The sequence below is a fragment of the Anabrus simplex genome, chromosome 3, assembly GCF_040414725.1.
Source record: "Anabrus simplex isolate iqAnaSimp1 chromosome 3, ASM4041472v1, whole genome shotgun sequence".
In the NCBI taxonomy this organism is placed as follows: domain Eukaryota; kingdom Metazoa; phylum Arthropoda; class Insecta; order Orthoptera; family Tettigoniidae; genus Anabrus; species Anabrus simplex.
The window spans coordinates 78674638-78702366 of NC_090267.1; the positions used below are offsets into that span (position 1 = coordinate 78674638).

General features: G+C 37.9%; 1 protein-coding gene across 4 annotated transcripts in view; it reads right to left on the minus strand.

The window, feature by feature from the left end:
* Positions 1-27729, minus strand: part of Cip4 (formin-binding protein 1-like Cip4) — a 668861-nt gene that overhangs the window by 160950 nt on the left and 480182 nt on the right. For all 4 annotated transcript variants that reach the window (XM_067142577.2, XM_067142575.2, XM_067142576.2 and 1 more), the window contains exon 6: positions 19517-19702. In XM_067142577.2, coding sequence (XP_066998678.1) covers positions 19517-19702 — 186 coding nt within the window. The remainder of the gene's footprint in view (positions 1-19516; positions 19703-27729) is intronic.

The window sequence follows — 27729 nt, forward strand, 5'->3', positions numbered from 1 at the left end:
AGTGATCCACAGTTGCCCTGCCTAAAAATACACTGTTCCAATACCTTGTTGCAACTTTTTGAAGATCTACATCCCAAAACCTTGCACACAAGTCCATTTGTCCTCTTTGGACAAATTTGTTTTACTAATCATCAAAACAAACAACGAAGTCACAGAACCGTCTTAAGTTATTTTGCAAACTTCCTTTAAAATACTGGGTGCTCATCCATGATTTATAACATAGGAAGCCTTAGTCTTGCCCATAGTATATAGTTTTGAGTAATTTTGCTGTCTGGGAACATGGTTTTGAATGATGCAGAGGTTTTATCACGAGAGTTGAGGGATATCTTTCTAGTGACAACCTAGAGAGCCCATATGACTTCAGCTGATGTAACGTCTTCGTTCACACTGAAAGTCTTTAAACTCCTCGAACTTGTTCCTGACACTGCTAATTCCTTTGTAGCTGTGGATGTAGTGCCAACTCTAGGCTGCGTATCTTTAAGTGGAGATGGAGTAAAGGTATTCTTTGCAAAAAAAGACATTGTTGGCTGGGAAGACTTAGCTTTCATGCATTTTATGAGTAGGTCCTTTACCATGAGAAGCAACTGCTTATTTACCCATATTACTAAGTTCGAACGATTGACAATACATTTTACAATATGCTGAAGTTGCATCATTTACCCATATGTCCAACCAATCGCTCAGTTTGGGAAAGAATTAACTGTCTAGCAGAAGTTTCTTAAATTTTAACTATTTGTTGGCCATTGTCATGAGTTTCAAGCAAGCATTCTAGAACTGAAATAAAAATGGTTGAAAGAAATTACACAAGGCCACAACAAAAATTGTAGAATTGTTGTGCACTTCTTGTGAAAAAATATCTGAAAAAGAAATGCCATAATAGCCTGGGTTACAGCAGACTAGAGCATAAAAATATCCCCTCAAATCCATCACTGGGGAAGATTTCCCTGACTTTCGAGAATTTTGTGTATTTCCCTGACTTTCCCTTCGGAACAAAATTTTTTCCCTGACTTTCCAGAATGTGGACACTATGCAAGACTCTATATAAAAATGTCACATGGTATGTTGTATGCATTTTCAAATATTAATTTCTATATTTTCTAACACAAATATTAATATAGCTAGCAAAGGCATTTTTACAGTATCAGAATATATTAAGAAATCTTGTAGCATTTAATATTTTAATTTTAGAATGTTCTTCGGTTTTGTGCATACAGTATCTACTACAAACACTATCAAAACATTTCATAATTTTTAAACTCATTTCTGTTTTGTATTATCAAGTATCAAGGAAGAAAAGGAGAAATATTGGGGAGAGTTTACCAACAAAATTGAGCAAGATAGTCGAGGAAATCAGAAACTATTATACAGAGTAATAAAATTGAAAAGAATAAATCAAGAAAAAAATCAAGGCATTAGAGAGAGAAGATGGATCCATAGTACATGACAAAAAGGGTCTTCAGAAGGTGATGGCAATTTTGAAAAACTTTATAATGAGGATGACTGCTCAGAGGAAGAAGGAGATAAGAAAATGGAAATAATAAATGGAGAAAAAGAAGAGAACCCGATAACATGGTTGGAACTTTGAAAGGGCAGTGAAAGCAATGACCAAACGTAACGCAAGTGGAAAAGATGAATTCAATGCTTACATGATTAAGGCAGCAGGAAGCATTGGACTACAGTGGCTATACACAGCACTCAATGCCATATGGAAGGATGATAGGATACCTGAAGATTGGCAACAAGGAAGCATTGTACCACAGTTCAAAACAGGAAATAGAAAGAATGTGAAAATTATAGACGTATAACCCTATTATCACATGGGCTAAAAATAATGGAGAAGGTCATAGACAAAAGACTGAGGGATATAATAGAAACACAGTTAGAGGAAGAACAATATGGCTTTAGACCGAATAGATCAACAACAGACTTGATATTTACAGTGCGAACGATAATGGAAAAACATCTGGAAAGAACAAGGAAATCATATTCGTATTTTTGGATTTGGAAAAGCTTATGATACACTTTAGAGAAAACATGTATGGGAATGTCTACTGAAAAGGAATGTACCAAAATCATTAATTAACAAGATAAAAATGCTGTATCATGAGAGTAAAATCAGTGTACATGTGGGGAGTGGTGACTCTGGAACATTTTATACAAAAAAAGGTCTCAAACAAGGAAGTGCACTGTCACCATTATTGTTTATTATTTATTTATTTATTTATTTATTTACATAGTTTAGGCTCACATTGGAGCACTTAAATCAATCCATATACACTACAGTCTTCACAATATTAGTTGTAGTAATGTTTTCTCAACTTCCTCTTCTCTTCCCAGAACTTCATTTTACCTGACCTGGCCACCCTATCTTCATCTGTAATGGTGTACTGTTTTCTTTGACTGTTTTTAATTTTAGTCTTGTATCTCTACTGCTCATAATCCTCTTCTGTTTTCTCTCTGCAATTTGTTTCATTATTATACTCAGCTCTTCTATTAGATTTTGTCATTGTGGTGAGTTTTAAGCCAGGAGATCACAAAAGCTAAACTCCAGTCACAGAACAATATTATCCACAAACTATGTGGAACCACCTGGGGTTCTTCTGCTTCGACCTTACGAACTTCAGCCCTTGCCCTTGTTTTCTCAACTGCAGAATATTGCCCTCCAGTCTGGCTGAACAGCTGTTACACAAAACTGGTTGATACACAGCTAAATCATACTTTGCGCATTATATCGGGAACCATAAAATCTACCCCCACTTCTTGGCTACCAGTTCTGAGCCATATTCCTCCACCTCACCTACGGAGAAAGAATGCCTTGTTGTGCGAGTACAAGAAGCTGTCGAGGAATTCCAATCTGCCAATTCATGGAGATATACCCTATGCCTTGAACAACAGACTTCGGTCCAGAAATCCACCAATAAGGACTGCCAAAATCCTGGTTGACAAATTCAGCCTGCAGCAGGATTGGATTCAAGAATGGACTTCTATGGCTCCAGCTGAGTATCAGAACTTCCCCTGCATAACAAGAATACCAAAAGAATTTGACCTACCTCGCAAAACCTGGACAACCCTTAATCGTATCAGGACAGGCCATGGAAAGTGCGCTGACTTACTCTGTAAATGGGGCAAACTTCCCTCCCCGGAATGTAGCTGCGGTGCCCCTAAGCAAACAGTTTGTCATATAGTGGAACAGTGCCCCCTGAGTGCCTATCAGGGTAGCCCAAAAGACTTTGTTGACCCAAATCCTTCTTGTATAGACTATTTGCAGAGCTTGATGGTGAAATTGTAACCTACATAGTGTATTGTATATTTAATTTGTGACTGTGTGTTTTTATTTTTTATGTCATACGCTAAATAAAATCAGCTCTTCTAAATCATTCTGGACCTCAACAAACCAGTTATTCTTGGTTTTACTTTTCCAAAAGAAATTGAATAATTGTTTCAGTAGTCTGGTCTCTGGTAGTCTTACTATGTGGCTGAGAAAGGCAATTCTCCTCTTTCACACTGTATCCACAATTGATTAATTTTCACGATAGACTATTTCATTAGGCAGCAGTCTCCATTGTCCATTTACTTGATGTTTTTTATTGATGATTGTCCTGATGATCCTTTTGTCTCTTTTTTTTTTAGATTTTATCTGTTGTTGCTTTGGTATTCAACTTAAACAGAGTTTCACTTACTAAAGTTGCTTCAAGTTTAACTACTGAACCATATTATATTATACTGGTGGATGAAATCATAAAACGTGTAAAACAGAGTATCAGTAGTGATGAAGTGAATGCTTTGGTATTTGCAGATGATGTGGTGATTTGGGGAAAGGGAGAAAAGGAAGTACAAAGGAGACTGGAAATTTGGAATGAAAATCTGAAGGAGTTTGGAATGGTAATTAGTGAAAAGAAAACTGTAGTCATGCACTGTGGAAAAGAGAAAAAGAGAAGCCAAGTGAACATAGACGGAGAACGGTTAGAGAATGTAGAACAGTTTACATATCTGGGTAGCATTATTAATGGAAGCAATGAAATCAACCCTCAAATTAATAACAGATTAAGTAAAGGTACAACATTTTATCATCAAGTCAGAGAGCTTTTATGGAATGACAAACTACCCAAGAGAACAAAATTAACATTATATAAACAGTATTTCATACTAATTGTAACATATGGACTAGAAACGCTGGTAACTAATAAGATACAAGATAGTAAGATCCAAGCAGTAGAAATGAAATTTTTAAGAACATTGGTTAAAAGGACAAGATAGAATTCAAAATATTAAAATAAGAGAAGAGCTAAATATAGAACCATTAGTACAGAACATACAGAAAGCAAGACTGAGATGGTTCGGACATGTAAAAAGAATGGGAAAGGAACGGGTAACTAGAAGAGAATTAGAAAGAGAAATTAAGGGAAAGAGACCAGTTGGAAGACTGCGAAGAAGGTGGATGGATCAGGTTTGGAAGGACATTAGAGAAGCTGGATTGGATGTGGCAGAAGTAATGGATCAGGAAAAGTGGAAGGACAGAAAGGAGTGGAGGAGGCTTGTCAACCACACCCGCGAGACTGGAGTGGGACATAGATTATTATTATTATTATTATTATTATTATTATTATTATTATTATTATTATTATTATTGTTACGGAGTTATCCGTGGTAGTTACAGGTGAAAGAAGGTGCTGGGATGAATAGGTCTCAACTTACGAAATTAAAATTAATTTAAAATTTAACAAAGCTTATATTTTCTTTTCGAGATCAAGAAATAACAAGTATAACAGGAACTCAGTTGTATATCAACAAGTTAAAAATGTACAATTACAGTTTATTAATGTATTTTGGGCTTCGAGCCCCAGATTCACAATCCCTGAGCAATGAGCCCAACTTTACTTATACACAAGGTTCAACAAAGGGGCAGAAAACCCCAATCATGCCAAGGAGCATTTGCTCCCAATTACCCAGTTAAGCCTGCTCGAGGCACACAGAAACCAAATTTAAGAAAGAGCAACCCGCTCTCAAAGTTCAAGCCTATTCAAAGACCACACCAAACTCCACCTTCAAGCTGCCCTCCAGGCACACAAGAACAGGGGTAAAAAAAAAAATAAAAAATACCCAACCTACTGAGGCCTATTCAGTAAAGAAACAGGATAATTACATGGCCCCAAAATACCAACATGAGTGGAGGCGTAACTTGCACTCCTAATACACCTTTTAAAACCTATTTGGCTCTAGGCCGCTTATGCAAGGGCTAATCCCATACTACGGAGGTGACACGATAGGAAAACTTTATTACATTATGAAACGAAGAAAAACGGTTATGAAAACATAGTCACCTTAAAAACAATATGAGAGGGAGCTCGAGAGGGTTAGGCACTCTCTATCCCGATTTGTAGTTAAAGAGACGGAATTTTATACCAAGTGTCTTTTACATTTTAAAGGAAGGTTACATGATAAAAGTTTCGAACCTGCCCCGAGGGTTAAACTGCTGAGCTAGCAAGCAAAGAAGTTATTAAAAGGCCATTACCTGATGGATGAACTGCCGCCTCAAGAAAGAGGCGCTTCCCGCCCCCTGCTACATAATCACACTAAGAAAGATGTTACTGAAGTGGCCAGGAGACAAGAAAATCAGCAGTTTATATATCCTCATGGAAAATTCGAGACGTTTCATGAATGAGAACCCACACTCCCCTCAACTTTATTGGCTAGGATCAAGCAATATATCCATATCGGAGAAGACATACGTTATTGGTCAAAAATTAGAGAAATTCGGGATTGGCTAAATTCAAAACAAGCGGAAAGAGAAGGGTTATACTGCCAACCCAAAAAAATGACTGAAAGAAATTTAACAAAGAACAAACTTATGAACACAAAATTTCTCAAAAAAACAGTTCCTTCACTTCGCACTAGGGTGCACGATTGCAGTTCTTTAGTAGTGCCATCTAGAAGAGAATGTTCACACTTCTCACTACAGAGAAAACAAATATAAATCGAAAAAGACACAGTTCAGAACTCTTCAAAATTTACAATAGCGACATCTTCTGAGAAACTTTAGAATTAACACGGTTGTTAAAGTTCAGGCTTCCTCCAGTAGAGGAGTTTCAACTGGCGCAATGTTTGAATTAGCGGCGTGGAGGTGTACCGCCCGGTACAATTATTATTACTGTATTTTCTTCCATAATTAATGCCCTTGCATAATTCACGCATCTCAATCATGTATTTGACACACGCAGTTCTTCGAACATCCATCATGCAGCTCCAGATGCATTTCGAAATAAAGATGTCAACTTCTCAAGCAGCAACTTTCCTATTGCAAAACCGGGCATTCCAAATACCGGGCAACGTGCTGTTATTGGCCGGTAGGAATACCACTGCACTAGTTCAGCGAGAGAATCAGCCCAGAAGTGACTAGTGACACTCCATTCCAGTCTGGTACAATCTTATTTTACAAGTTTTTCGGGTACAGAGCATGTGTTTTATGTGATCTCAAAACTGTTTGTTAGTCCACAGTGTGCAAATATTCGAGTAATACTGCATCATATAAACTCGCGGTGATCAGTTACGCCATAACATATGGGAATAGGGCAGCGGATCGCCAATATTCAGTGTCCGAATGTAACGTGTGCTACCACGGTAACAGAAGTGCACTTCAAACGACCAACAAGCACTTCCCAAAATACATAAAACTGATGTTCCTATCCGACCCATCATTAATTACAGACCCAGTCCCTTATATAAAATGTCATAGTTCATCTAACATTTCCTCAAAAGAAATTACCATTTTCTATCTGGGAGTTCCATTAAGAACACTAATGAATTGGTTGAAAAACTATATCATGTTACTATTAAACCCAACTATTCGCTCCATTCCTTTGATATTGTTAACATGTACCCGAGCATCCCGATTTCAAAAATTTGTCCCATTATTCACAAAATTTTAAATAAATACAGTGGTCTGAGCCCACTAGAAATTCAAGATTTCATCTCTATTCTCAAAATGGTTTTGAATAACAATTGTTTCACATCTGACAATACCATTTATCAGCAAACTGGGTTAGCTATGGGATCGCTGGAATAACACACCAAAATTAATAATAACATCTTTAGTAGTATTATTTTTTGTGATCATGAACGAAAGTGCAACTGATGCCATCACCACTTTATCCAATCTTAAATCACATTGACCCACATATCAAGTTTACACTAGAATCAGAGAATGATAAACTCAATTATTGAGATCTAACGATCATCAGACAACCTGGTTCACTGAGCTATAAGATTTTTAGAAAACCAACACAAACTGCTAACACAATCCATCAAGATTCCATACACCTACATGCCCATAAATGTGCAGCATACCATGGTATAGTACACCACGCTTTTAGCACCCTGCTGCCTACAAAAGAACTTAAAAACAAATTAAACACCATTCACAGTATAGCTAAATTTAATGGCTACAACAGCTCCTTTAGAGAGAAAATCATTAATAAACATAAACACCAACCTTCAACCACCTTAAGAAAAGAAAAAAACACAGCAATTTTTTATCGACTTTTACGTTTAATAATAAACAAATCTACCAAATAACAAACATAAACAGTAAGACCAAATAACAAACATAAACAGTAAGACATCAAAATAGTCTTGAAGCTTGTGACAGAAACACGAGTATTTTACACAGTACCAATTCTATTAATCATAGCAATAAGTTCACCAAGTCAGGTGTTCATAGACTAAATTGTAATTGTAACTAATCTTATGTCTGTCAAACAGGTAAGAGCTTCCATACAAGATACTTAGAGCATGTCAACGCCCTGAAATATAACAGATTTTTGGCCATGGGACAGCACATGTGTGATACTAACCATAAGTTCACTAATATCAACCAAGACATGAAAATTCTCAAAGTTACACAAAACAGCCCCCTGCTCAATATTACGGAAAATTGTTTTATTCATCTGGAACAGATTTTCAATCCTAACTTCAATCTAAATGAAATTTCAGAGAAATCAAACATTTTATTTGACCTTTTAATTCCTATCTTTAGTAATCATGCCTCAGATAACAGAAATTCTTCCTTTTAAAATCTCTTTAAATTGCTCTCTCAGCAGCAGTCTTTCTTTCCACATCCTTCAGCCCCACCTTAGACACCCCTTCTCTTATTCTCCCCTCCCCTCCCTATCTACTCCTTTGTTCACATTGCCTGCTTCCTACAACAATTCAGTGCTTGTTTTACATCAGACAGAGATTTACTTCTTTGCCTGAGGTCCTAAGTGAACTTTAAGATCCCATATCATGACAAGATCATAACCATAAATTTTGTTATTATATGTTGTTTAATGTCATAATTCCTGCAACATTGTCTTTGTCTGTTATACGTTTTAGTTATCACAGAATCTGTTTAATTTTTATTTGGCTGAAGATGGCCACTAAGTGGCTGAAACTAGCCCCAAGTCTTATGTAATATCATTTACTTTATATATTGTATTGAAAATTTATTCTTATAATACTAGCAAAGCATTTCACGGACCAAAAAGCAGCAAGCTTCCAAAAGTAGAGGAGGATCTGCTGAAATATATGATTTTGTTACACAATGTTGGATATGGAAATTCTAAGTTCCCATGAAGGGAATTAGATTCTTTTCCACCAATAGAGCATATCAAAAATCAGATCAAAAATTAGATGGATGGCTTTTTCGGCGTTTGCTCTATTAACCAGCGTTTCGTCTTAAGACGCCGAAAAGCCATCCATCTAATTTTTGATCTGATTAATGTTGGATATGCCGTTTCTCACAAGATGCTGTATTTTAAAGGACAAGAAATAGCTGCTGCACAGGGAATCAGTGTTTTGGATTTGAAGGTTAGGCGATGCTTGATGATTAATTTTATGAAGACAAATGGACTTTCTTTTCGATGAAGAACAACTTTAAGCCACAAAATGCCGAATTACTTCAACAAAAAAGCAACTGATTTTCATAGCTTTGTGATTTGAGAAGCGTGAAGTGAGGGAATATTTGCTCTCCCAAACAGGAACCACAGGTCAGGAGCCAATCAGTTTCTGTATGTCACAAAGTCGAACAATCTATAAGAAAGGGACATCGAGTGTTATCGCATGTGCTACCGGAAGCAAAAAAGAACTATGTACTGCAATGCTTGCTGTAACTGCTCATGGCATGAAGCTTGCACCCTATGTTGTTCTAAAAGGGAAAAAATGCCTAAAGTAAAATTTCCATGAGGGATCCACATTCGTATCCAAGAAAAGGGGTGGCTGGATATGTGACTCGTATGAGATTGGATACGGTTTGGGGAAATATAAGAGGGGTCCTTCGTTTGACGACCGTCCCTTCTCGTGTTGAACAGTTTTCTTTTTCTTTTTTTTTCTTTTCTTTTTTGCCGGTACGTCATTATGAATTGTACTTTTATTAGTACATGTTTATTTCCCTTCAGGTCGTATTGTCAGCTCGTAACAGGAAGAATATGTTCCAGTGTTGGTACATCAAACCCATGTGTCCAACTTACCTGATGTTCCCTATTTGACTTTTCAGAAAAAAATCTCACACCAGAATTTTACGCCAAATGACCATTAACCACAAATGAGTTGGATCAATTGCATGTACAGAACCTGGCCACATTATTAGGCTCAAGGACCTTTTTAGCAATTCTTTTCACTTATACCCAAATTCTTGGATTTATGTGACAGCAAACCCATTGTTGATACTTGCATTGTAGGACATGTATTCTTGATAATAATGTTTTGGAACTTATTATTTTTACAAATTCCTGCCTTTTTTACTATATTAACTTAGTACCTACCTTGCCATAAACATATGAGGTAATAATTCCCGCGGTTTTTCTGTCAGATGTGTGTTTAGTTTACTGATAATTAACTTGAACAGTTTGTCTTGCTGTATTAGATATTTACGTTAAATATGTGTTGATTGATAGCAGGAACTTTATGAGGTAGCAGTGGTTTTTAATTTTGTTACTTGGGAAATCAATCAATTTCTTGATAACAGAGTTATGGGGAAGTCTCGGGACCTTTCTCCTCGCAAAATTGAGTTTGTGAAGGGACTTTTGCAGCATGGAAATATGACACAACGAGAAATTGCTGCCCATTCAGGAATATCGCAGACTTCTGTGCATCGTATAAGCAATACGAATAAAACTGGGAGAGATTAACCGAAGAACAGAAGACGGAAATGTGGTAGGAAGAAAATTCTGACTCCAAGAGCAGAACGTTTGCTCGTCAAAACTGTGAAAGGAAACATAAGGGCATCTTATGCTACTATAACCCAAGAACTGAACAACAGTGGTATCAAGGTTTCTGAGAGAACAGTGCGTCGACGTACTTGCAGCTTGGGGTACCGATGTCGTCGACCAGCTAAGCCAAACTTACTGAGCGAATGATGAAACGGAGGCTACAGTGGGCAAGAAAACACCAACATTTCACAGCAGAAGACTGGAAAAGGGTTAAGTTCCTTATATAAATTCCTTAACAAATGATGTTTTAGCTAGGAAGATTCCAACAAGTATTTACAACTTTAAATTTCATACACATCATCTTAATTTCTATGTTTGCTTCAGTGATGAATCAACTTTTGAGGTGTCAAGCGAGAAATCCCAGTTTGTAAGAAGATTGTCTAGTGAAAAGAATGAGAAGAATTGCGTCCAGCAAACAGTAAAACATCCTACCAAGGTCATGATTTGGTCAGTGATAAGTGGAAAGGGAATGGGACGTCTTCAGATTGTGGAGGGTATAATGCGTCGGGATCAGTGCAGACAAATACTTGAAAAGAGACTGATCCCGCAAATGAAGGACTGGTTTAGTGAAGGTGAAAACGAGATGGGGCTCCATGCCACACAGCAAATTCTATTAAAGCTTTTCTGAAAGAGAAAGGAATTCCTCTTTTGGATTGGCCTGGTAATTCACCCGATTTGAACCCGATTGAGAATGTGTGGCAATGTCTGAAACGTGAAATTGGTAAAGAGTGTATCACTACCATGCTTAAACTACTTGAAAATATCATATTTCATTGTAACCATAATGAAAAGTTGTTAGGAGCAGCTTCATCTTGCATTGCAAGTATGCCTCGCAGGGTGCAAGCAGTCATAAAACCTAAGGGTGGACTGACTAAATATTAGAATTGCAGTCTTAAAACTGCGTATGACATCGTAAATTAAACATACTGTAATGCTATCCATTAGTGAATGTGTAATATTCCATTAAAAGTCTGTTAATATAATATTTTGTTAAAAAAAATTAAGATTTGTATGTTGAGTCTAATAAAGTGGCCAGGTACTGTATATTATATTCGATGTATCTTTTAAAATGTAAATTAATTGTAAATAATTTTTTTAATACCTGAATTCCTCGAAGTTTCCGCCTGCATTTTTTGTCAAAAAGGTGTGTTAATTACTCGAGAAAAATTTATTACTTCCTAATTTATAGGTTTCCAAACATGACAAAGGATACCATTAGCAACAGTGTTGGGAAAAAAACAAAATATAATAATAATAATAATAATAATAATAATAATAATAATAATAATAATAATAATAAACAGTGGTTGTTAAAGTGGGTTGAAAAGATGATTACAAATAATTTTAAGTGATCCCTTGATCACTAATATTGATACATCGAGGAGGATGGTTCTAGTATTATCTATGGAGTGAAATAAATAATTTACTTCCAAATTTAATGAGAACTTTGTTTAAATATTTAAATATTCTTTTAGTTGAGCCAAGTGATATTTTCCATTTTAAAAAATGCATTGATAACCATTCTACATTACATCTATCCTCTAGTACCCATTTTCCTCATAACTACTATTGATAGTTGACAACATTGTTTACTTACACAATAACTGGCATATTTGCCTTTGGTTGTGGCATCATATACAACCATTAACCTGATTCCATTTGAGTAATTCTAGTCTGCCGCATCCACGCTGCGGGAGTGGGCATTCTTCACTTCAGTATGCCGGAGTGATGGGATGGCCAAGTTCAGGTGAGGACCCATGCCCAGGATTACAGGTGAAGAGACTAACGGCAGCTACAGCAGTGAAGATAGTCTTCGGTGCGGCGGAGCTGATGGAGGAGGCAATCTATTGTCCAAGGTTGATATGGGTAAAGGGGGTGGCAGTTTTACATGTTTTTGACAGTATCCCGACAGCATCTGTACCTCATGTTAGTGGCGGCTGATCTATTTTCCTCCAGGGCTCACAACCTTGGTTGTATCTCGTTAGTCCAATTATTGGACTAGCCACCAAACCAATCTATTTTGGTTTCTAAGCATGGCAGCAAAATCAATATGGAAATGTATCCCAGGAGGTAACCAATCCACCCTCGGAAATGAGGTCCGTACGCCATTGGATTCTGGGGAGCCTACACTACCATGCTCACGCGAAACGGAGACCCTGGTTGTACCCTTCAATCGTAGAATACAACACCGCAAGATCAACTATTTTGGGACCATTAACATTAACTCCACGCTAAAACTTGGAAAGCTTAAATACCTCACAGACACTCTTGACAAGCAGAATATAATTATCACATCCCTCCAAGAGACTAGGTACGTAGACGAAGATGCCTTTGAATCAACAGGATATAGAATATTCATAGGCAAAATTGGCAAGAGAGTAATGAAATCAGTGCTTAATCTAGGAATAGGCTTCATAATTACCAAGAAAATACTTAGTTATATTGTGGACTTTGCATCCTACAATGGGCGAACATCAACCCTAACATTTTTAAGCTCCAATAAGAAGTACACTATGGTTAATGTACATGCACCGACTAACCATACCAACAAGACTGATAGTGAAGCTGTGGATGAGTTTTGATCCTCTTCCAGATTTCAATGCACAAATTGGTATTGAAAAGAAGTATAGAGGAGTTGCTGGACTTTATCCAGCCCACAAAGGAACAAATAAGAATGGCAAAAGGCTGATAAACTCATGTAAAACATTCAATCTCAGGCTCAAATCAACAGCCTTTAAACATCTGCCCAGGAAAGGTCACGAAACCCAAACTTAAGAGAGTTTTAGATAGATCATGTGACCATATCTTCTAAGGCATCAAAAGAGATCATGAACATCAAAGTGCTTTGCAGCGCCAACATAGATTCAGGCCATTACTTTCCAAAATTACGGTAAGACTCCTTCCACAAAACACCAGGCAAACTAATAAGGTTCGAGTATAATGATTTGACTCGCAGAAAATTAATGAGAGCTTTACTCAACATCTCGGTACCAAATCAGTACCTCAAACATTGGAACATATTAAGAATAATATGATTGAAATGGCAAAGTTTAGCTCCACGAAACAAGAGGTGCACACAGATATGATGGACTGATGAATGTGAATATTATCTTACCCAAAGAAAGAAAGAAAGAAAGAAAGAAAGCATGGTTACAGTGGTGCTCACAGAAGACAGCACAGAACTGGGAGATGTTTATAATCCAGCACCAACTGACAAGTAAGATAATACACCAGGCTAAACGACAACATTTCAAAACACAGTTTCAGGACATCAATGAAGACCTTAAAAAATACAAGTGACTATTACAAGACATTCAAGCAATATACACAGAAATACGATGCCCCTAATTTACACTTTCAGAATGATAAAGGAGACATTGTTTACAACAACCATACCTCTTGCTTGCCAACTACTTTGGAAACCTTCTGAACTGTAAACCACCAACTGTGACATTCGAAGGAGCTCAAACTATAAGTCAACCCAGACTTTCAACCAACATGCAAAGACGAATCATTCCCCTTGTGTCGGTGATGTGGAAGAAGGCTGACGAAGCTTCAATTGAGACTAACGAAGATCTTTGAAGAGATCTGGCAAACCACTACGGTGCCTGATGACTGGAAATCAACCTTCAACCACCTCCTCCATAAAAATGGATCTAAAATTAATATTAATTACAGAGGGATCTCGCTTTTCTCTATAACCTACAAGATTCTCTTTAAAGCATTCTATGAGCTGAAACACAACTTGACTCACAGCTTGGTGAGTATCAGGAGGATTCAGGAAGGGACGATCATGCACTGAACAGATCCTTAACCTAAAAACTATAATTGCACTTGCCAACCTAAAGAAAAAAGACTCAGGGATAATTTTCATAGACTTCCAGAGGCATTGGTAAACATCCTGGAAGAGTCTGGGCTGGACAATGAGACTAGAAACATTATCAAAGATGACTTAACACCAAATCAAAGGTTAAGTTCCTAGGTGAAATTTCAGATCCCTTTGACATCAAAACTGGAATCTGACAAGGGGATGGTTTATCACCTATTCTTTTTTAATTGTGTATTATAAAACGTCATCAGGGAATGGAGAAAAGTCCTCGAAGGAAAGGAAGTTCAAAGTAGACTAAGTTTTAGGGGATCTAAAATTACACTTCATATAGATTGCCTGGCTTTTGCAGATGATCTTGCAATTCTAGCACTGTCCATTGAAGCAGCTGAGCAACAGACTGAGGAACTTTATCATCAAGCAGGCAAAATAGGTCTCAAATGATAAACAAAATATATGGCCAATATTAAGGATAGTCCATTTAAGATAAAAACAACACAGGGCAATGATCAAATATTTAGGAGAGTGGCTAGATATGAGGAATAATGAAAAAACAGGGTATGGAGGCAAAATTAATTAAAGTGAAGGCAACCTGCATGAAGACTCTTGAGACATAAGAGAGCACTATCATGGGGAGCTATGATCCGACACTACCAGACAGTTGTAAGCCCAGAAGTTTTATATACAACAGTAACACCTGAGCTTAAGAAATAAAACCTCAAAATGAGAACTGGAGAAACTAGAACAAAGGATAGGGAGAAAGATCTTAGGACCCATTAAAAAGGAAGGAACATGAAAGCTCAGAAAATATGAAAAGCATAACAAGGTGGGCAAAGTAATGGACGTCATCAGGAAAAGAAGGCCGACTTTCTTCAGTCGTGCATTCTATATGTGCCGGCACTGTGGTGTAGGGGTAGCGTGCCTGCCTCTTAACCGGAGGCCCCAGGTTCGATTCCCAGACAGGTTAGGAATTTTTACCTGGACCCGAGGGCTGGTTCGACGTCCACTCAGCCTACGTGATTAGAATTGAGGAGCTATCTGACGGTGAGATAGCGACCCCGATGTTGAAAGCCAAGAATAACAGCCGAGAGGATTTGTCATGCTGACCACACAACACTGTAGGCCTTCAGGCTGAGCAGCGGTCGCTTGGTAGGCCAAGGCCCTTCAAGGGCTGTAGTGCCATGGGGTTTGGGAGGGGGGCATTCTATATGTCTGACAGCAGACTTAGGAAACAGATCCTAACACAAGTTTGGAATCTCAAAAGAAAACTCAAATGGCACCAAGCAGTGGCAGATGATCTGAGGCTGAACGGGATAACGAAGCAAGATGCCCTAGATAGACGCATCTTTAAACAAAAAATCCAGGAGTGGAGGGTACCTGAAGACAAGGGGGGAAAAAAACAACAGAGAAACAACTTCCCTCGCCAGAGGACAGAAGAAATGCTCATATTAAAAGAATGAAAGACATGTGAGTAAGGATACATTAAACATGGTTAGAAACCTAAACAAACGTGGTCCAATGAGGCCGTAACAAAGTTTTAAAAAAACTGGCATAATCAGCAGTTTTTAAAGGGTGTGCAATGGCACACTGGTGTGCCCTGCAACTGCTTGAGTGTGCTGCAAAGAAATTTGATATTTGTTGACCATACAGAACTGCAAATATGTAATAAAAATTGAAAAATGAACAATTATCTGTCACTGTTAGTAATTTTAATTGTTGCAACTTGGTGGGAAATGTATGGTTGTTTACTTTTACCCAATTGTTCAATACGGGGTACAATTGTAGACGAATACATCCATCATTCTTAATCTGCAGAAAAAAATTCTTACACCCAAACAACAGATAAAAGAAATATTGTTCATATGAACTGACTAGGACGCTGATCACTTCAATTCTCTAATAGGGGCGGCTATCAGGTGGATTATCTCTCTGGTAAATACTAAAAATCCCTTTTCGCACAGCAACATTGTTGGAAACTGAAGTAATATAGATATGGCATGAGTGATCAACATGTTTCACGAGCGTTCTAGTGGTTTATATACTTTCTGCTATTGTTCATGATCTATGAAGACTGCTTATTAGCATTTCAAATCCTTCAAAAACAGGCTGTGTGTGCCACAATACTCCACAAGGCAAAACAGTTTGTCACAAAAAAAAAAAAAGTTGAGGGAACCACTGATCTAAATTAATGGAAAACGTAGAACCTGATAAATGGATGTAGTAGAGACCGACATTGCAGCTAAAAAAGGACAGTGGATGATGTCATGGTGACAAGACATTTATGAATAGAGGGAAGAGGATTATAAATAGTAGCTGGGAAACTAGAACTTTAAACTGATAATGATGATGACAATACCAATGTCTATCACATTTACAATAATCTCACATCCAACCTTTCATTAAATAAGATTAATTTTAAAATGACACAGTGGCTCAGGTGGCAGTGCGTCAGCCTCTCACCGCTGGGTTCCATGGTTCAAATCATGTGAGACTTGTGCTGGACAAAGCGGAGACGGGACAGGTTTTTCTCCGGATACTCTGGTTTACCCTTGTCATCTTTCATTCCAGCAACACTCCACTATCATTTCATTTCATTTGCCAGTCGTTAATCATTGCCCCAGAGGAGTGTGACAGGCTTCGGCAGCCGGCACAATTCCTATCATCGCCGCAACATGGGGGCTTCATTCAATTCCATCCCTGACCCGGTCACTGACTGGAAAACAGGTTGTAGCCAAGTATCAACGATTTTGACCTGTACAAGACCCTTCTTAACAGGACCACACAGGCCGTAAGGAATCCTAAAATAAGACACTCGCAGAACATTTTGCTAACCCGGAGCACGACAATAATCTGGAAAACCGTTTTAAAAAATGGGCATACGTGGAAATAAAATACAAACTGCTGACATTAAACTACCACTGGATGATTTAAACCAGGGCCTCTCAAATGCCCAAAATCTCATGCCTGCAAAATGAGGCGCAGAGTTCCTGTGCACAGTGCATTGGTCCCATTCGGCTCGGCTCGGACCAACGCTTCGTCTTTGGGCTACTTGGCTAAGCTCGGCTCGGATTTGGAGCATTATGGAGCAAGTGAGGAAGAGGGAGACAGGCGGAGCGAGGGAGACAGGCGGAGCGAGCGAGACGGGCGTGGGAAAAGAGAGAGACAGCGCTATTACTCCAGATCAAGGAGTGAGGGTCTGCACTATGGTCAACCAAGCGAAGTTGTCTTTTGCACCTGCACAGTGCATGCACTAGGTGCATGCACTCTGAGAGGACCTGATTTAAACCAATACTTTACTACAAGACCTGTTAACATTGACCAGACAACAAAAGAACAGACGATTAACAAAATCCTACACAATGACAATACTAACAATGGAGTGAACAGTTATATTTTTCACTCGTAATTCCTGCAGAAGTGAGACAAATTGCATGGTCAATAAAGACAACTGCGACAGAATGTGATGAGATTGTTCCACAGTTACTATTAAAAACTCTAGACATAATCCTACCAATTCTAACCCACATTATTAATACCTCACTGATAACCAGCATATTCCCTTCCCTTTGGAAAGGTGCAATTGTTCGCCTACTCCCAAAGACCAACAACCCCGTGGAACCCAAAGACTTTCGATTCATTTGCATTTTACCATTTCTGTCCAAACTTTTGGAGAAAATAGTTCACAGACAAATAACTGCATATTTAAATAACGATATACTTCTTGACAAATACCAGTCTGGTTTTGGAAGCAATCATAGCACAACTACTACACTACTTAAAGTTACAAATGACATAGGAGTAGCTATGGATAAGGGAGAAGTTACTGTTTTAACTATTCTAGACCTTAGTAAGGCCTTCGACTGCATTGACACAGACATACTAATGGCAAAATTATGTGCTCTTAATTTCTCACAAAGCACACTATCCTGGATTTGTTCCTATCTGTCTGATCGCCGGCAGTGTGTATCAATAGGTGAAAATTTCTCTTCATGGCAATCTGTAGAGACTGGAATACAACAGGGGTCAGTGCTATCGCCACTCCTATTTTCAATCTTTCAGGACTAAAACAAGTAATTAAACACTGTCAATATCATGTATACGCAGACAAATATATACACATGCACATCCTCGTGACTTACCGACTGCAATAAATAATATGAATGACGACCTAGAAAGAATATGTAAGTCGACCGATGACCATGCACTAAAAATCAATGCCCAAAAATCGCAGTGTATTCTTTTAGCTACCCAAAAAACCCACGCACGCCTCAATGACGTGCATACCCACTCAGTAACGTTAAGAGGCACTTAGTTACAATTCAAAGACACAGTTAAAAACTTAGGGATGATAATGGATAAAAACCTTAGCTGGAATGATAATGTAATAGGTATATGTCAGCGAGTGTTTTATTCCTTACATTTCCCTTAAGAAACTCAGAGATCTACCCCAAAATGTAAGAAAACTGCTTATCCAAAGTATGGTAATACCAATATTCAACTACTGTGACGAAGTATACAGTAACCTGAATGCATCACTTTTCATCAAGCTCCAAAAGGCACATAACGCATGTGTTTGATTTATTTCAGATATACCAAGGTTTAACCATATTTTTCCTGCATATGATAGACTTTCATGGCTACACTTAAGAGAGCGACGAAATTTACACACTGTTTCTCTGTTACATCGTATACTGACCCTTAACACTCCTGAATACCTTGCCACACAATTCCATTACCTAGCATCACCTTCTAGTATTCCTACCAGATCATCATCCACCTCAGTACTAAGCATTCCCATTCACCGCTCAACTGGCTACAGTAGATCATTTGTAATCGCCACCAGCTGAATTTGGAATTCCCTACCTACTGAAATTAGGAGCGTGTCAAATCACCTCCGCTTTAAGAAACTCTGTCAAACCTGGTTAATAAATAATAATAATTTTTTATAACATAGTAGGATTAGATCATAGCTAAGTTATTAGGTTAATTAAAACATTTAACTGATACCTTAAAATATTAAATTGTAGATAATTTAGTGTATATTTAACTCTTCTTGTAAGTGTATGTATGGTCGGACAGAATGGCAGGCTTCATAGCCCGAGTCTAGATAGATAGATAGATAGATAGATAGATAGATAGATAGATAGATAGATAGATAGATAGATAGATAGATAGATAGATAGATGGATAGATAGATAAAATAATCAATCAATCAATCAATCAATCAATCAATCAATCAATCAATCAATCAATCAATCAATCAATCAATAAATAAATAAATAAATAAATAAATAAATAAATAAATAAAATAGGCTTTCATTCACATAACCACATAATAAATATTTCTTAAGTTTATTTTAAATACAGGCTAATACAAAAAAATAACATACTCTGGACATGTCTACCAAGCTCAGGACCTTGGCTTACAGTCAAACGCTATTCATACCTCTTTTTCGTTTATCTGTTCAGCTGCCTTCACAATACCATCCAAACACTTGCTGATAATTGGAAAGACGTCCCTTTCTATATCTACAGAATGGATCATGAAGTTCTTCAGGTTCTTTATTCGTTTCTCATCCATGTCTTGTAACTGTCGAAATACATCAGGCAACAATGAATGATAGTGCTGATTCTGAAAACAAAAGTAAAAACAATCAGCCGAGTAAAATATTTACACAAAATGAAGAACACATATTTTTGTGTCTGACAAACATTATCATCCCGCCTGATGAGCATGTTCATTGATGTGTGAAGTCAATAATGGTCTGACACCAAGGGTAGCTGGTTTGAAACCCTTTGGTGAAAAAATATTTCACCATCAGAATGTTGGTGAGCAGGGCAGGAGAGGTGATGGTATACAATTTCTAATCACTAGATTGGGTGTCAAAAGCCTAGGTTCAATTCCAAAACCTCTCCACAATGTTCATATGGAGTGAGCGCATATGACTTTGTTGATAGTGATTCATTTGTCAGATGGAGATGTTAATGGTTGAGCAGACCCCTTGGTGTTATTTCACAGTAGTAGGCTATATACAGACACCAGGTTTCATTACCCTGTTCCTGCCTCATCACCATCACCCCACACACAGATGTGCAGGTCGCCCAATAACATTAAATAGAAAGACCTGCACCAGATGAGCCGAACATGTCCTCGGACATTCCGGGCGCTAAAAGCCAAATGATAAATAAATTAAATAAATAAATAATAATCAATATCAATTCCCTTCTTAAGCCAGGGAAAATAAAGGAAAATAAAACATACATTCGATGTCCTAACGAAATATAACATTCAGATAACAGCAGTGCAAGAGACTAAGTTTATAGATGAACAAGTGATGGAATCACAGGGCAATAGGATCTAAAAGGGAAAATCAGGTCAGCCGAGTGATGAAAAATGTGCCACATCTGGGCACAAGTTTCACAGTCAACAACAAAATGATCAACTCCATCATCTTCTCATCTCATCAAAACTCAACAAAGCATACAATGATTATAAACTTCCATGCACCAACCAATGACACCAACAGAAAAGATAGAAAATTGGTTGAAAAAGTTCTGGGGAGAACTAGAAGAGACAATGGACAGGATACTGAAACACCACATTACTACTACTACTACTACTACTACTACTACTACTACTACTACTACTACTACTACTACTACTACTACTTCTTCTTCTTCTTCTTCCTCTTCTTCAGACGTTACCTCTGAATGGAGGTTGACGATCCATACGGCCAGCTTTGAGCTTGACGTTGCAGCCATGCCAAATAACTAGAGCTAGGAATTGTAGGTGCTGCACCGTAATTCTTTTTCGCTATTAAAATGCCCAAATTAGCTTGTCTTGCAAATAAATTAATACCCCTAACTGTGTTTTAGTTGCACTTTTCTGCATCTTTACTCAATAAAGCACCTTTCTTGCACCTTTTCTTATTGAAAAAAATGAAATGGCATATAGCTTTTAGTGCCAGGAGTGTCCGAGGACATGTTCGGATCGCCAGGTGCAGGTCTTTCAATATGACACCCATAGGTGACCTGCGCTTCATGATGAGGATGAAATGATGATGAAGACAACACATACACCCAGCCCCTATGCCAGAGAAATTAACCAATGATGGTTAAAATTCCCGACCCTGCCAGGAATTGAACCCAGGACCCCTGTGGTCAAAGACCAGCATGCTGAACATTTAGCCATGGAGCCGGACACCTTTTCTTAATGTCAGCACCTTTTCTCACCTGCTTAGTACTCTTTTGGCCCCTTTGCCACATTTTATTCCTAAAGAAATTAAACAAGAAGAAACTAAGGGTTCATCTGTAAAGCTTGGTTCTATGTAGTTCCTCAGTTTGCCGCTAGGATCGTAGGTTCCCTATACTGCACTAATCGGGAGTTAAGTACGAACCTGGTGATTGTTGAACTATTAGCTTGATGGCTTCCGTCAGCAGTTTATCTGCCGGCCTTGTTAGTATTACATAGGTGACAGTTCACAATACGCCTTGACTGTGTGCGGTGTCTGCCATTTTTCCTATATTGCCAGTATTAGTATCAGTATCAAGTATGCTGAAAGAGAAAATATGTGACAGTGCTAAACAATTTAGTGCAGATGGTATTCAGAGTGCCGGTAACAATTTATAAAGAAAACCCAAAGTAATCATGTTATGCAGCACATAGCTGGTGCAAAACATGTAAACAATAAGGAACCACAATATAGTAAGGGTGCAGTGAGACAATTCATTGGCAAGCCAATGGCTTCTTCAGATTAAAAAAAAAAAAAATTGAAACAGCAAATACAATTGTGGCAGGCATGTGGTATTCGTCTTTCCAAGTTTAACCAACCCTATTATGAAAATGTATTTACAGAAATATACTAGGAAGTCTGTTCCAGATGAAAGCACCTAACGAAAATCATGTCCTCGGCCGCCTCTACATGAAGAAAAATGACAACAGATCAGGCAAGTAAAAGATGAAAATCCAGTATATTTTCTACTTGATAAAACCAGTGACAGGCAAAATGGATATATTATAGATATTTTAACAGCACCCCTAACGGGACAGCAAGTGAAACCCATGCTGTTGAACATGTACTTTCGGAATTAAACCAACAATGCCAGTGTGATCTAGAGTTTTAATGATGCATGTATTGCATTGTGGCCCAAAGGAATACAATATGATCGTGTGTAGCTAGTACCGGTACTTAAGGACCAAGCATTTTAAAAGTTATCGGCATTTGCCAACCTGAAACCTATGTACTGTAATCTAAAGCACGTGACCTGCAGTGAACATGCATTGAGTGAAGCACTAAAAGATTAATATTCATACGCATACATTTCTATCTTGCATTAAGAGATTACTAAAAACGAGGCTCCTGCTAGGAAACATCACATGTTGAAAATACAGAACACCCTCTTCCAACTTCCCAAGTTCTTACTAGATGGGGTACTTGGTTAAACGCTGGAGTGTTTATTTCTAACCATTTTAGGGAATATGAAATTTTGTAAATGGGCTCTTGTGATGGATGTGAAGAGTATTGGGTATTGCAAAGCAGATACTAGAATAGAGCTTGGCCAAAAACCCTGGAGTTAAGGATGTTACAACAAACAGGCATGTCTTATTACAATTGACTCAACATCGCACCAACACAGATAGATCTTATGGCGACGATTGTATAGGAAAGGCCTAGAAATGGGAAGAAAGCGGCCGTGGCCTTAATTAAGGTACAGCCCCAGAATTTGCCTGCTGTGAAAATGGGAAACCATAGAAAACCATCCTCAGGGCTGCTGACAGTGGAAATCGAACGCACAATCCCCCAAACGCAAGCTCACAGCTGCACGCCCCTATGCGCATGGCCAACTTGCTCGGTAAACAGGCATTTAATACACACTGGAAACAAAATATGCACCACCTGTGTCTACTGATGTTGAGCATTTCTTTTCTATGTTTTTTGTTTACTTAGTGACTAGAGATGCAAGCTCACTGAAAATAACATTGAAATTAAATGTTTTGGTAACTTTCTGGACGTGTAATTTTAATAACATTATGTTCTGGGACTTGTTTTAGGCAGATATTTAATACATGATAACATAATGAATTCTGTGTCCTTATATATGATGCATACCTGCCACCTTCTCCGATTTAGGCGGGAGGCTCCCGATTTTCGACAGTTTTTCCCGCCTCATGATCATTCCATTACTTCTCTCGGTTTTAGCTTATTTCTTGGTGAACTTCAAACACTTGTTTTCAAATCCTGCCATTTCAGCAATGTACACCAGTGGCCGGAAGTATTTAACTCATTGCCTGCTTTCAAATGAAATATCGACGTTTATCAATATGAGAAATGCGCGCGAGTGTGCAATGCTTATTGAAACCTGTATATCACGACGCGATCTCGACTGTAAATCTCTCGTCACGTGCTATATTCGTGTTCATTTACATCATTCTTGTAAATTCTAGAGACTAGTCACTAGATTTGGAGTCTATTTTGGTAATTTAGTGACAGAATTTCAAAGATAGTGACTAGGACTTTTCTAGAGATTTTAGGAGCCATTTGGAGAATTCTGGCTTTGAAAAATCACGTAGGCGCATGATGCAATTTATTAATCTACCTATTTGCTAAGTAATGGCATCTAAATGCATGACTGATTCACACCTGTAGAGCGCGAGTTCAAACTATTTTTGGAAGGCTTGTCAGAGACCGATCTTCTTACTCACGTACTTCCTGTGAGGGAATAGAAATGTGTAATTTTTAGTCTTGTAGACTCTTATAGCAACAGTCTGGTTTTGAGACAGTAAGTGTTATAATATATACCATAGTACTCCTGCACTGCACAAGACATGTAGAACAAGCAATTTTGACCAATTATATCTTCTGATTTTTCCTGATTTTCATATCAAAATCTCCTGATTTTTGGTTTTGTAAAGTTGGCAGGTATGATGATGTAAAATGGGTTTTGGTGATAATTTTATGAGTATTTACTACTCTCTAAAATAAAAGGATGTTTCTAACCAAAATTCCCTCCCACCAACGGAGGAGGAGATCTGGAAAGTCTTTTCCGAGCTTAAGTCCAACAAAGCAGCGGGTGAAGATTGCATCATTACAGAATTGTGGAAATATGCAGATGAAGATTCTATTCAATGTATTCATGAGATTATATCCGACATCTGGATAACGCAGAAACTACCTTGTGATTGGACCTCAGTTATCATTTATCATCCACCCTTTTTTTTTGCTTTACGTCGCACCGACACAGATAGGTCTTATGGTGCCGATGGGATAGGAAAGGCCTAGGAATGGGAAGGAAGTGGCCGTGGCCTTGATTAAGGTGTGAAAATGGGAAACCACGGAAAACCATCTTCAGGGTTGCCGACAGTGGGGTTCGAACCCACTATCTCCCGATTACTGGATACTGGCCGCACTTAAGCGACTGCAGCTATCAAGCTTGGTATCATCCACCCTCTGCACACGAAGGGAGACAAGTCTGATCTAAACAACTACAGAGGAATCTCACTCCTCTTGGTGATCTACAAGATCTTTTCCAAGATACTACTCTCAAGATTAGAAGCTGAACTGGATTCCTGCATTGGAGAATATCAAATCGGATTCAGGAAATCAATATCATGTGTGGAAAAGAACTTGAACCTCAAAACTATTCTCACTTACAAGAATATGAGCTCCTCACCCCTGTGGCAATTTCTGTTGACTTCCAGAAAGCTTACGATTCCACAGATAGACGATCTCTCTTTCAGACCCTTGCTGAATTGAGGCTAGATATTAAGACCCTGAATCGCATAAAGGCTACTTTGACAAACACCCAGTCAAAGGTAAAATTCAGGGGGGGAACTATCAAAAAAGCTTCGATATCAGAACAGAAGTTAGGCAAGGGAATGATTTATCCCCTATTCTCTTCAACTGTATGCTAGAGAAAGTCATTCGTAAATGGATGAAAACTATCAGACAACTCGGGGTTGAGAATCTGTTTCAAGAAGGACAAATTAAACATCAATTGCCTGGCCTTTGCAGATGATCTCACATTCCTAGCATCAAGTATGGAGGAAGATACACACCAACTCTCCTCCCTCAGTCAAATAGCAGCTAAAGTAGGATTGAGGATTACTAAGGACAAAACCGACTTCATCACCAGCATCAGAGACGCACCCAACTCAATCCCACACAGGGATACAGTAATAAAGAAGACTAACTGCTATAAATACCTCGGAGAATGGATAACCTTGAATGTTAGTGAGGATCTAGCCATGAAAGCAAGGTGTACCAAACTGGAGAGAGCTTTCCATCTCTGTAAGAATGTTTACAAGTCCAAACCTTTCCCTTCGCCCAAAATTCAACACTATGACACCGTAGCAAGACCTTCGGTACGGTATGCCTCAGAATGATCAAACAGTCAAAAAGGAACAACTCACGAATTTAGAACTGATAGAACGGAAGATCCTACGAAAAATCAAAGGCCCCATTAATGAGGGAGGTGAGTACAGTATCATGCATAACAGCGAACTTTACCAACACTTAAAGAGCATAACATCAGCCATGAGAAAGAGGAAGCTTCTTCTATGCTCACATAGTCAGTATGGACAACAAGAGAATGACCGGAAGAATCTTCAACACCATTTCTAGAGGGAAGGGGACGAATGCTAAATGGACGAAACTGGTTCGAAAAGACCTAGAATTTTTAAAAATTGATCCCAAGGATATATTCAACAGGGATGAGTTTCAAATGCTGATCAGAACATCCAACACTCTCCAGTCACTGGACTCAGGAAAGGAAAGCAAAATACAGTGCAAAGATGAAGGAATGCCAGGCTAAGAAGAACATTCACCAGAGTTAAGAACCACGTGGTCCAAGGGGCCTCAATGAAACAAGAAATATATAAAAGGTCATCAAAAGAAATTTACATTCTGTTAGTAGCCTGGAGACAGAGGAAATAAAAACTATCAAAACCATGGAAAATTAGTAAAGTTTATGACTGGGTGCCCTTCTTGACACGAATCTCATCAGAGGGGTTAATGACATTAAATGAATGACATGACATATGGTAGTAGGAAGGGAGAGGGTGAAACCCAGTACCAGCACATGTCCCACTTCTGTTGAACACCAAGGGGTCTCCTCAAACAACAGACGAATCACCATCAATAGTGTCATAGGCTTTGGCGTGCAATCTCCTACCCTCCCAGCCAACATCCTGAAGGTGAAAATTTTTTCAACCAACGGGACTCGAACCAGCAAAACACGGTGTTGGATCGTATAGACTTCACGCCTTAATGATTCTGGGCGCCAGGAGGGCTTAAATAAGACTATTACAGCTCTAAAATTGAACGCAGTCAAAATAAGCCAAAATAGATCTCGGGTGTTATATATGAGGTTCTCAGGGGCAGTAAGGATTCTAACAATTTCAAGAATATTGAAGTACTGAATATTAATGGTAGTCAGTATATTACAAATAATGAAAATATTTATTATACCTTGGTTGCTGAAGAGCTAAACAAAAAAGATCCCTCGTACACACAAATTGACAGCCCCTGATAAAAAATGAAGTTTATTCTTGACTTTTTAACCAGTTGATGTTGAGAAAGTTTCACGTTACATAGCTTAAATAATTCAATTTCTAATAATAATGATATTATTTAGCAGTTTCCTTCTAAAGAAAAGTACAGAAGTTTTAGTAATTTCCATAATGGAACTAACCAACTTTAGTTAATGGTTATGTGCCCAATAGCCTAAAAGTAACCACAGTAGCTCCCATAGACATAGGTAGCAGTAAAGAGGAACCTGCCAACTATAGGCCGATTTCCATCCTTTCAGATTTGGAAAAGAAATGGCAGAAAAAAATAGACTTCTGAAATTCTTAGAATATAAGTTAATAAGTTTTATGTAATAAACAGTATGGATTTTTGCAGAAGTCAAGGACAACTGCAATCGTAGTTGATATAGTACAGTCGTTACAATAGACTCTGCTGGTTTTAGTGTGGCAGGTCATCTTATTGAAAGCCTTTGATACAATCAGTCATAATGTGTTAACTGTAAAATAGGAGATGGTTGGAGAGGAATTAAATTTAAGTAGTCTGAAAGTTATGTAAATAATAGAAAGCAATTTTTTGACATAAATGGTACTAAAAGTTCTCTTTTGTCAGTGAAGTATAACATACTTTAAGGTTCTGTAATTGTCTTGCATATTTTATTATTTTTTTGTAAATGATATTTTTTATCTTGATTTTGAAGGTAATCTGCTTTTGTTCACAGATGACAGTGGTCTATTTTACTACAGAGGAAATAAAGATATTGTACCACATAAAATGAGAAATGACCTCTCCATATTAACTGAATAGTTTAATTGTAATTATCTTACAATTAACTTTTAAAAACTGTTTTTATATAGCTGGAGATTTACTTATAGGGCCAAGTAATACTCCGATACCTAATGATAAATTTGTTTTTAAACAATTTGATTGTATTAAATATTTAGACATTAATAAACTCCAACTTTTTTTTTTTTTTTTTTTTTTTTTTACAATTTGCTTTATGTCACACCGACACTGATAGGTCTTATGGCGACAATTAAGGTACAGCCCCAGCATTTTTTCCTGTTGTAAAAATGGGAAACCACGGAAAACTATCTTCAGAGCTGCCGACAGTGGGATTCGAAGCCACTATCTC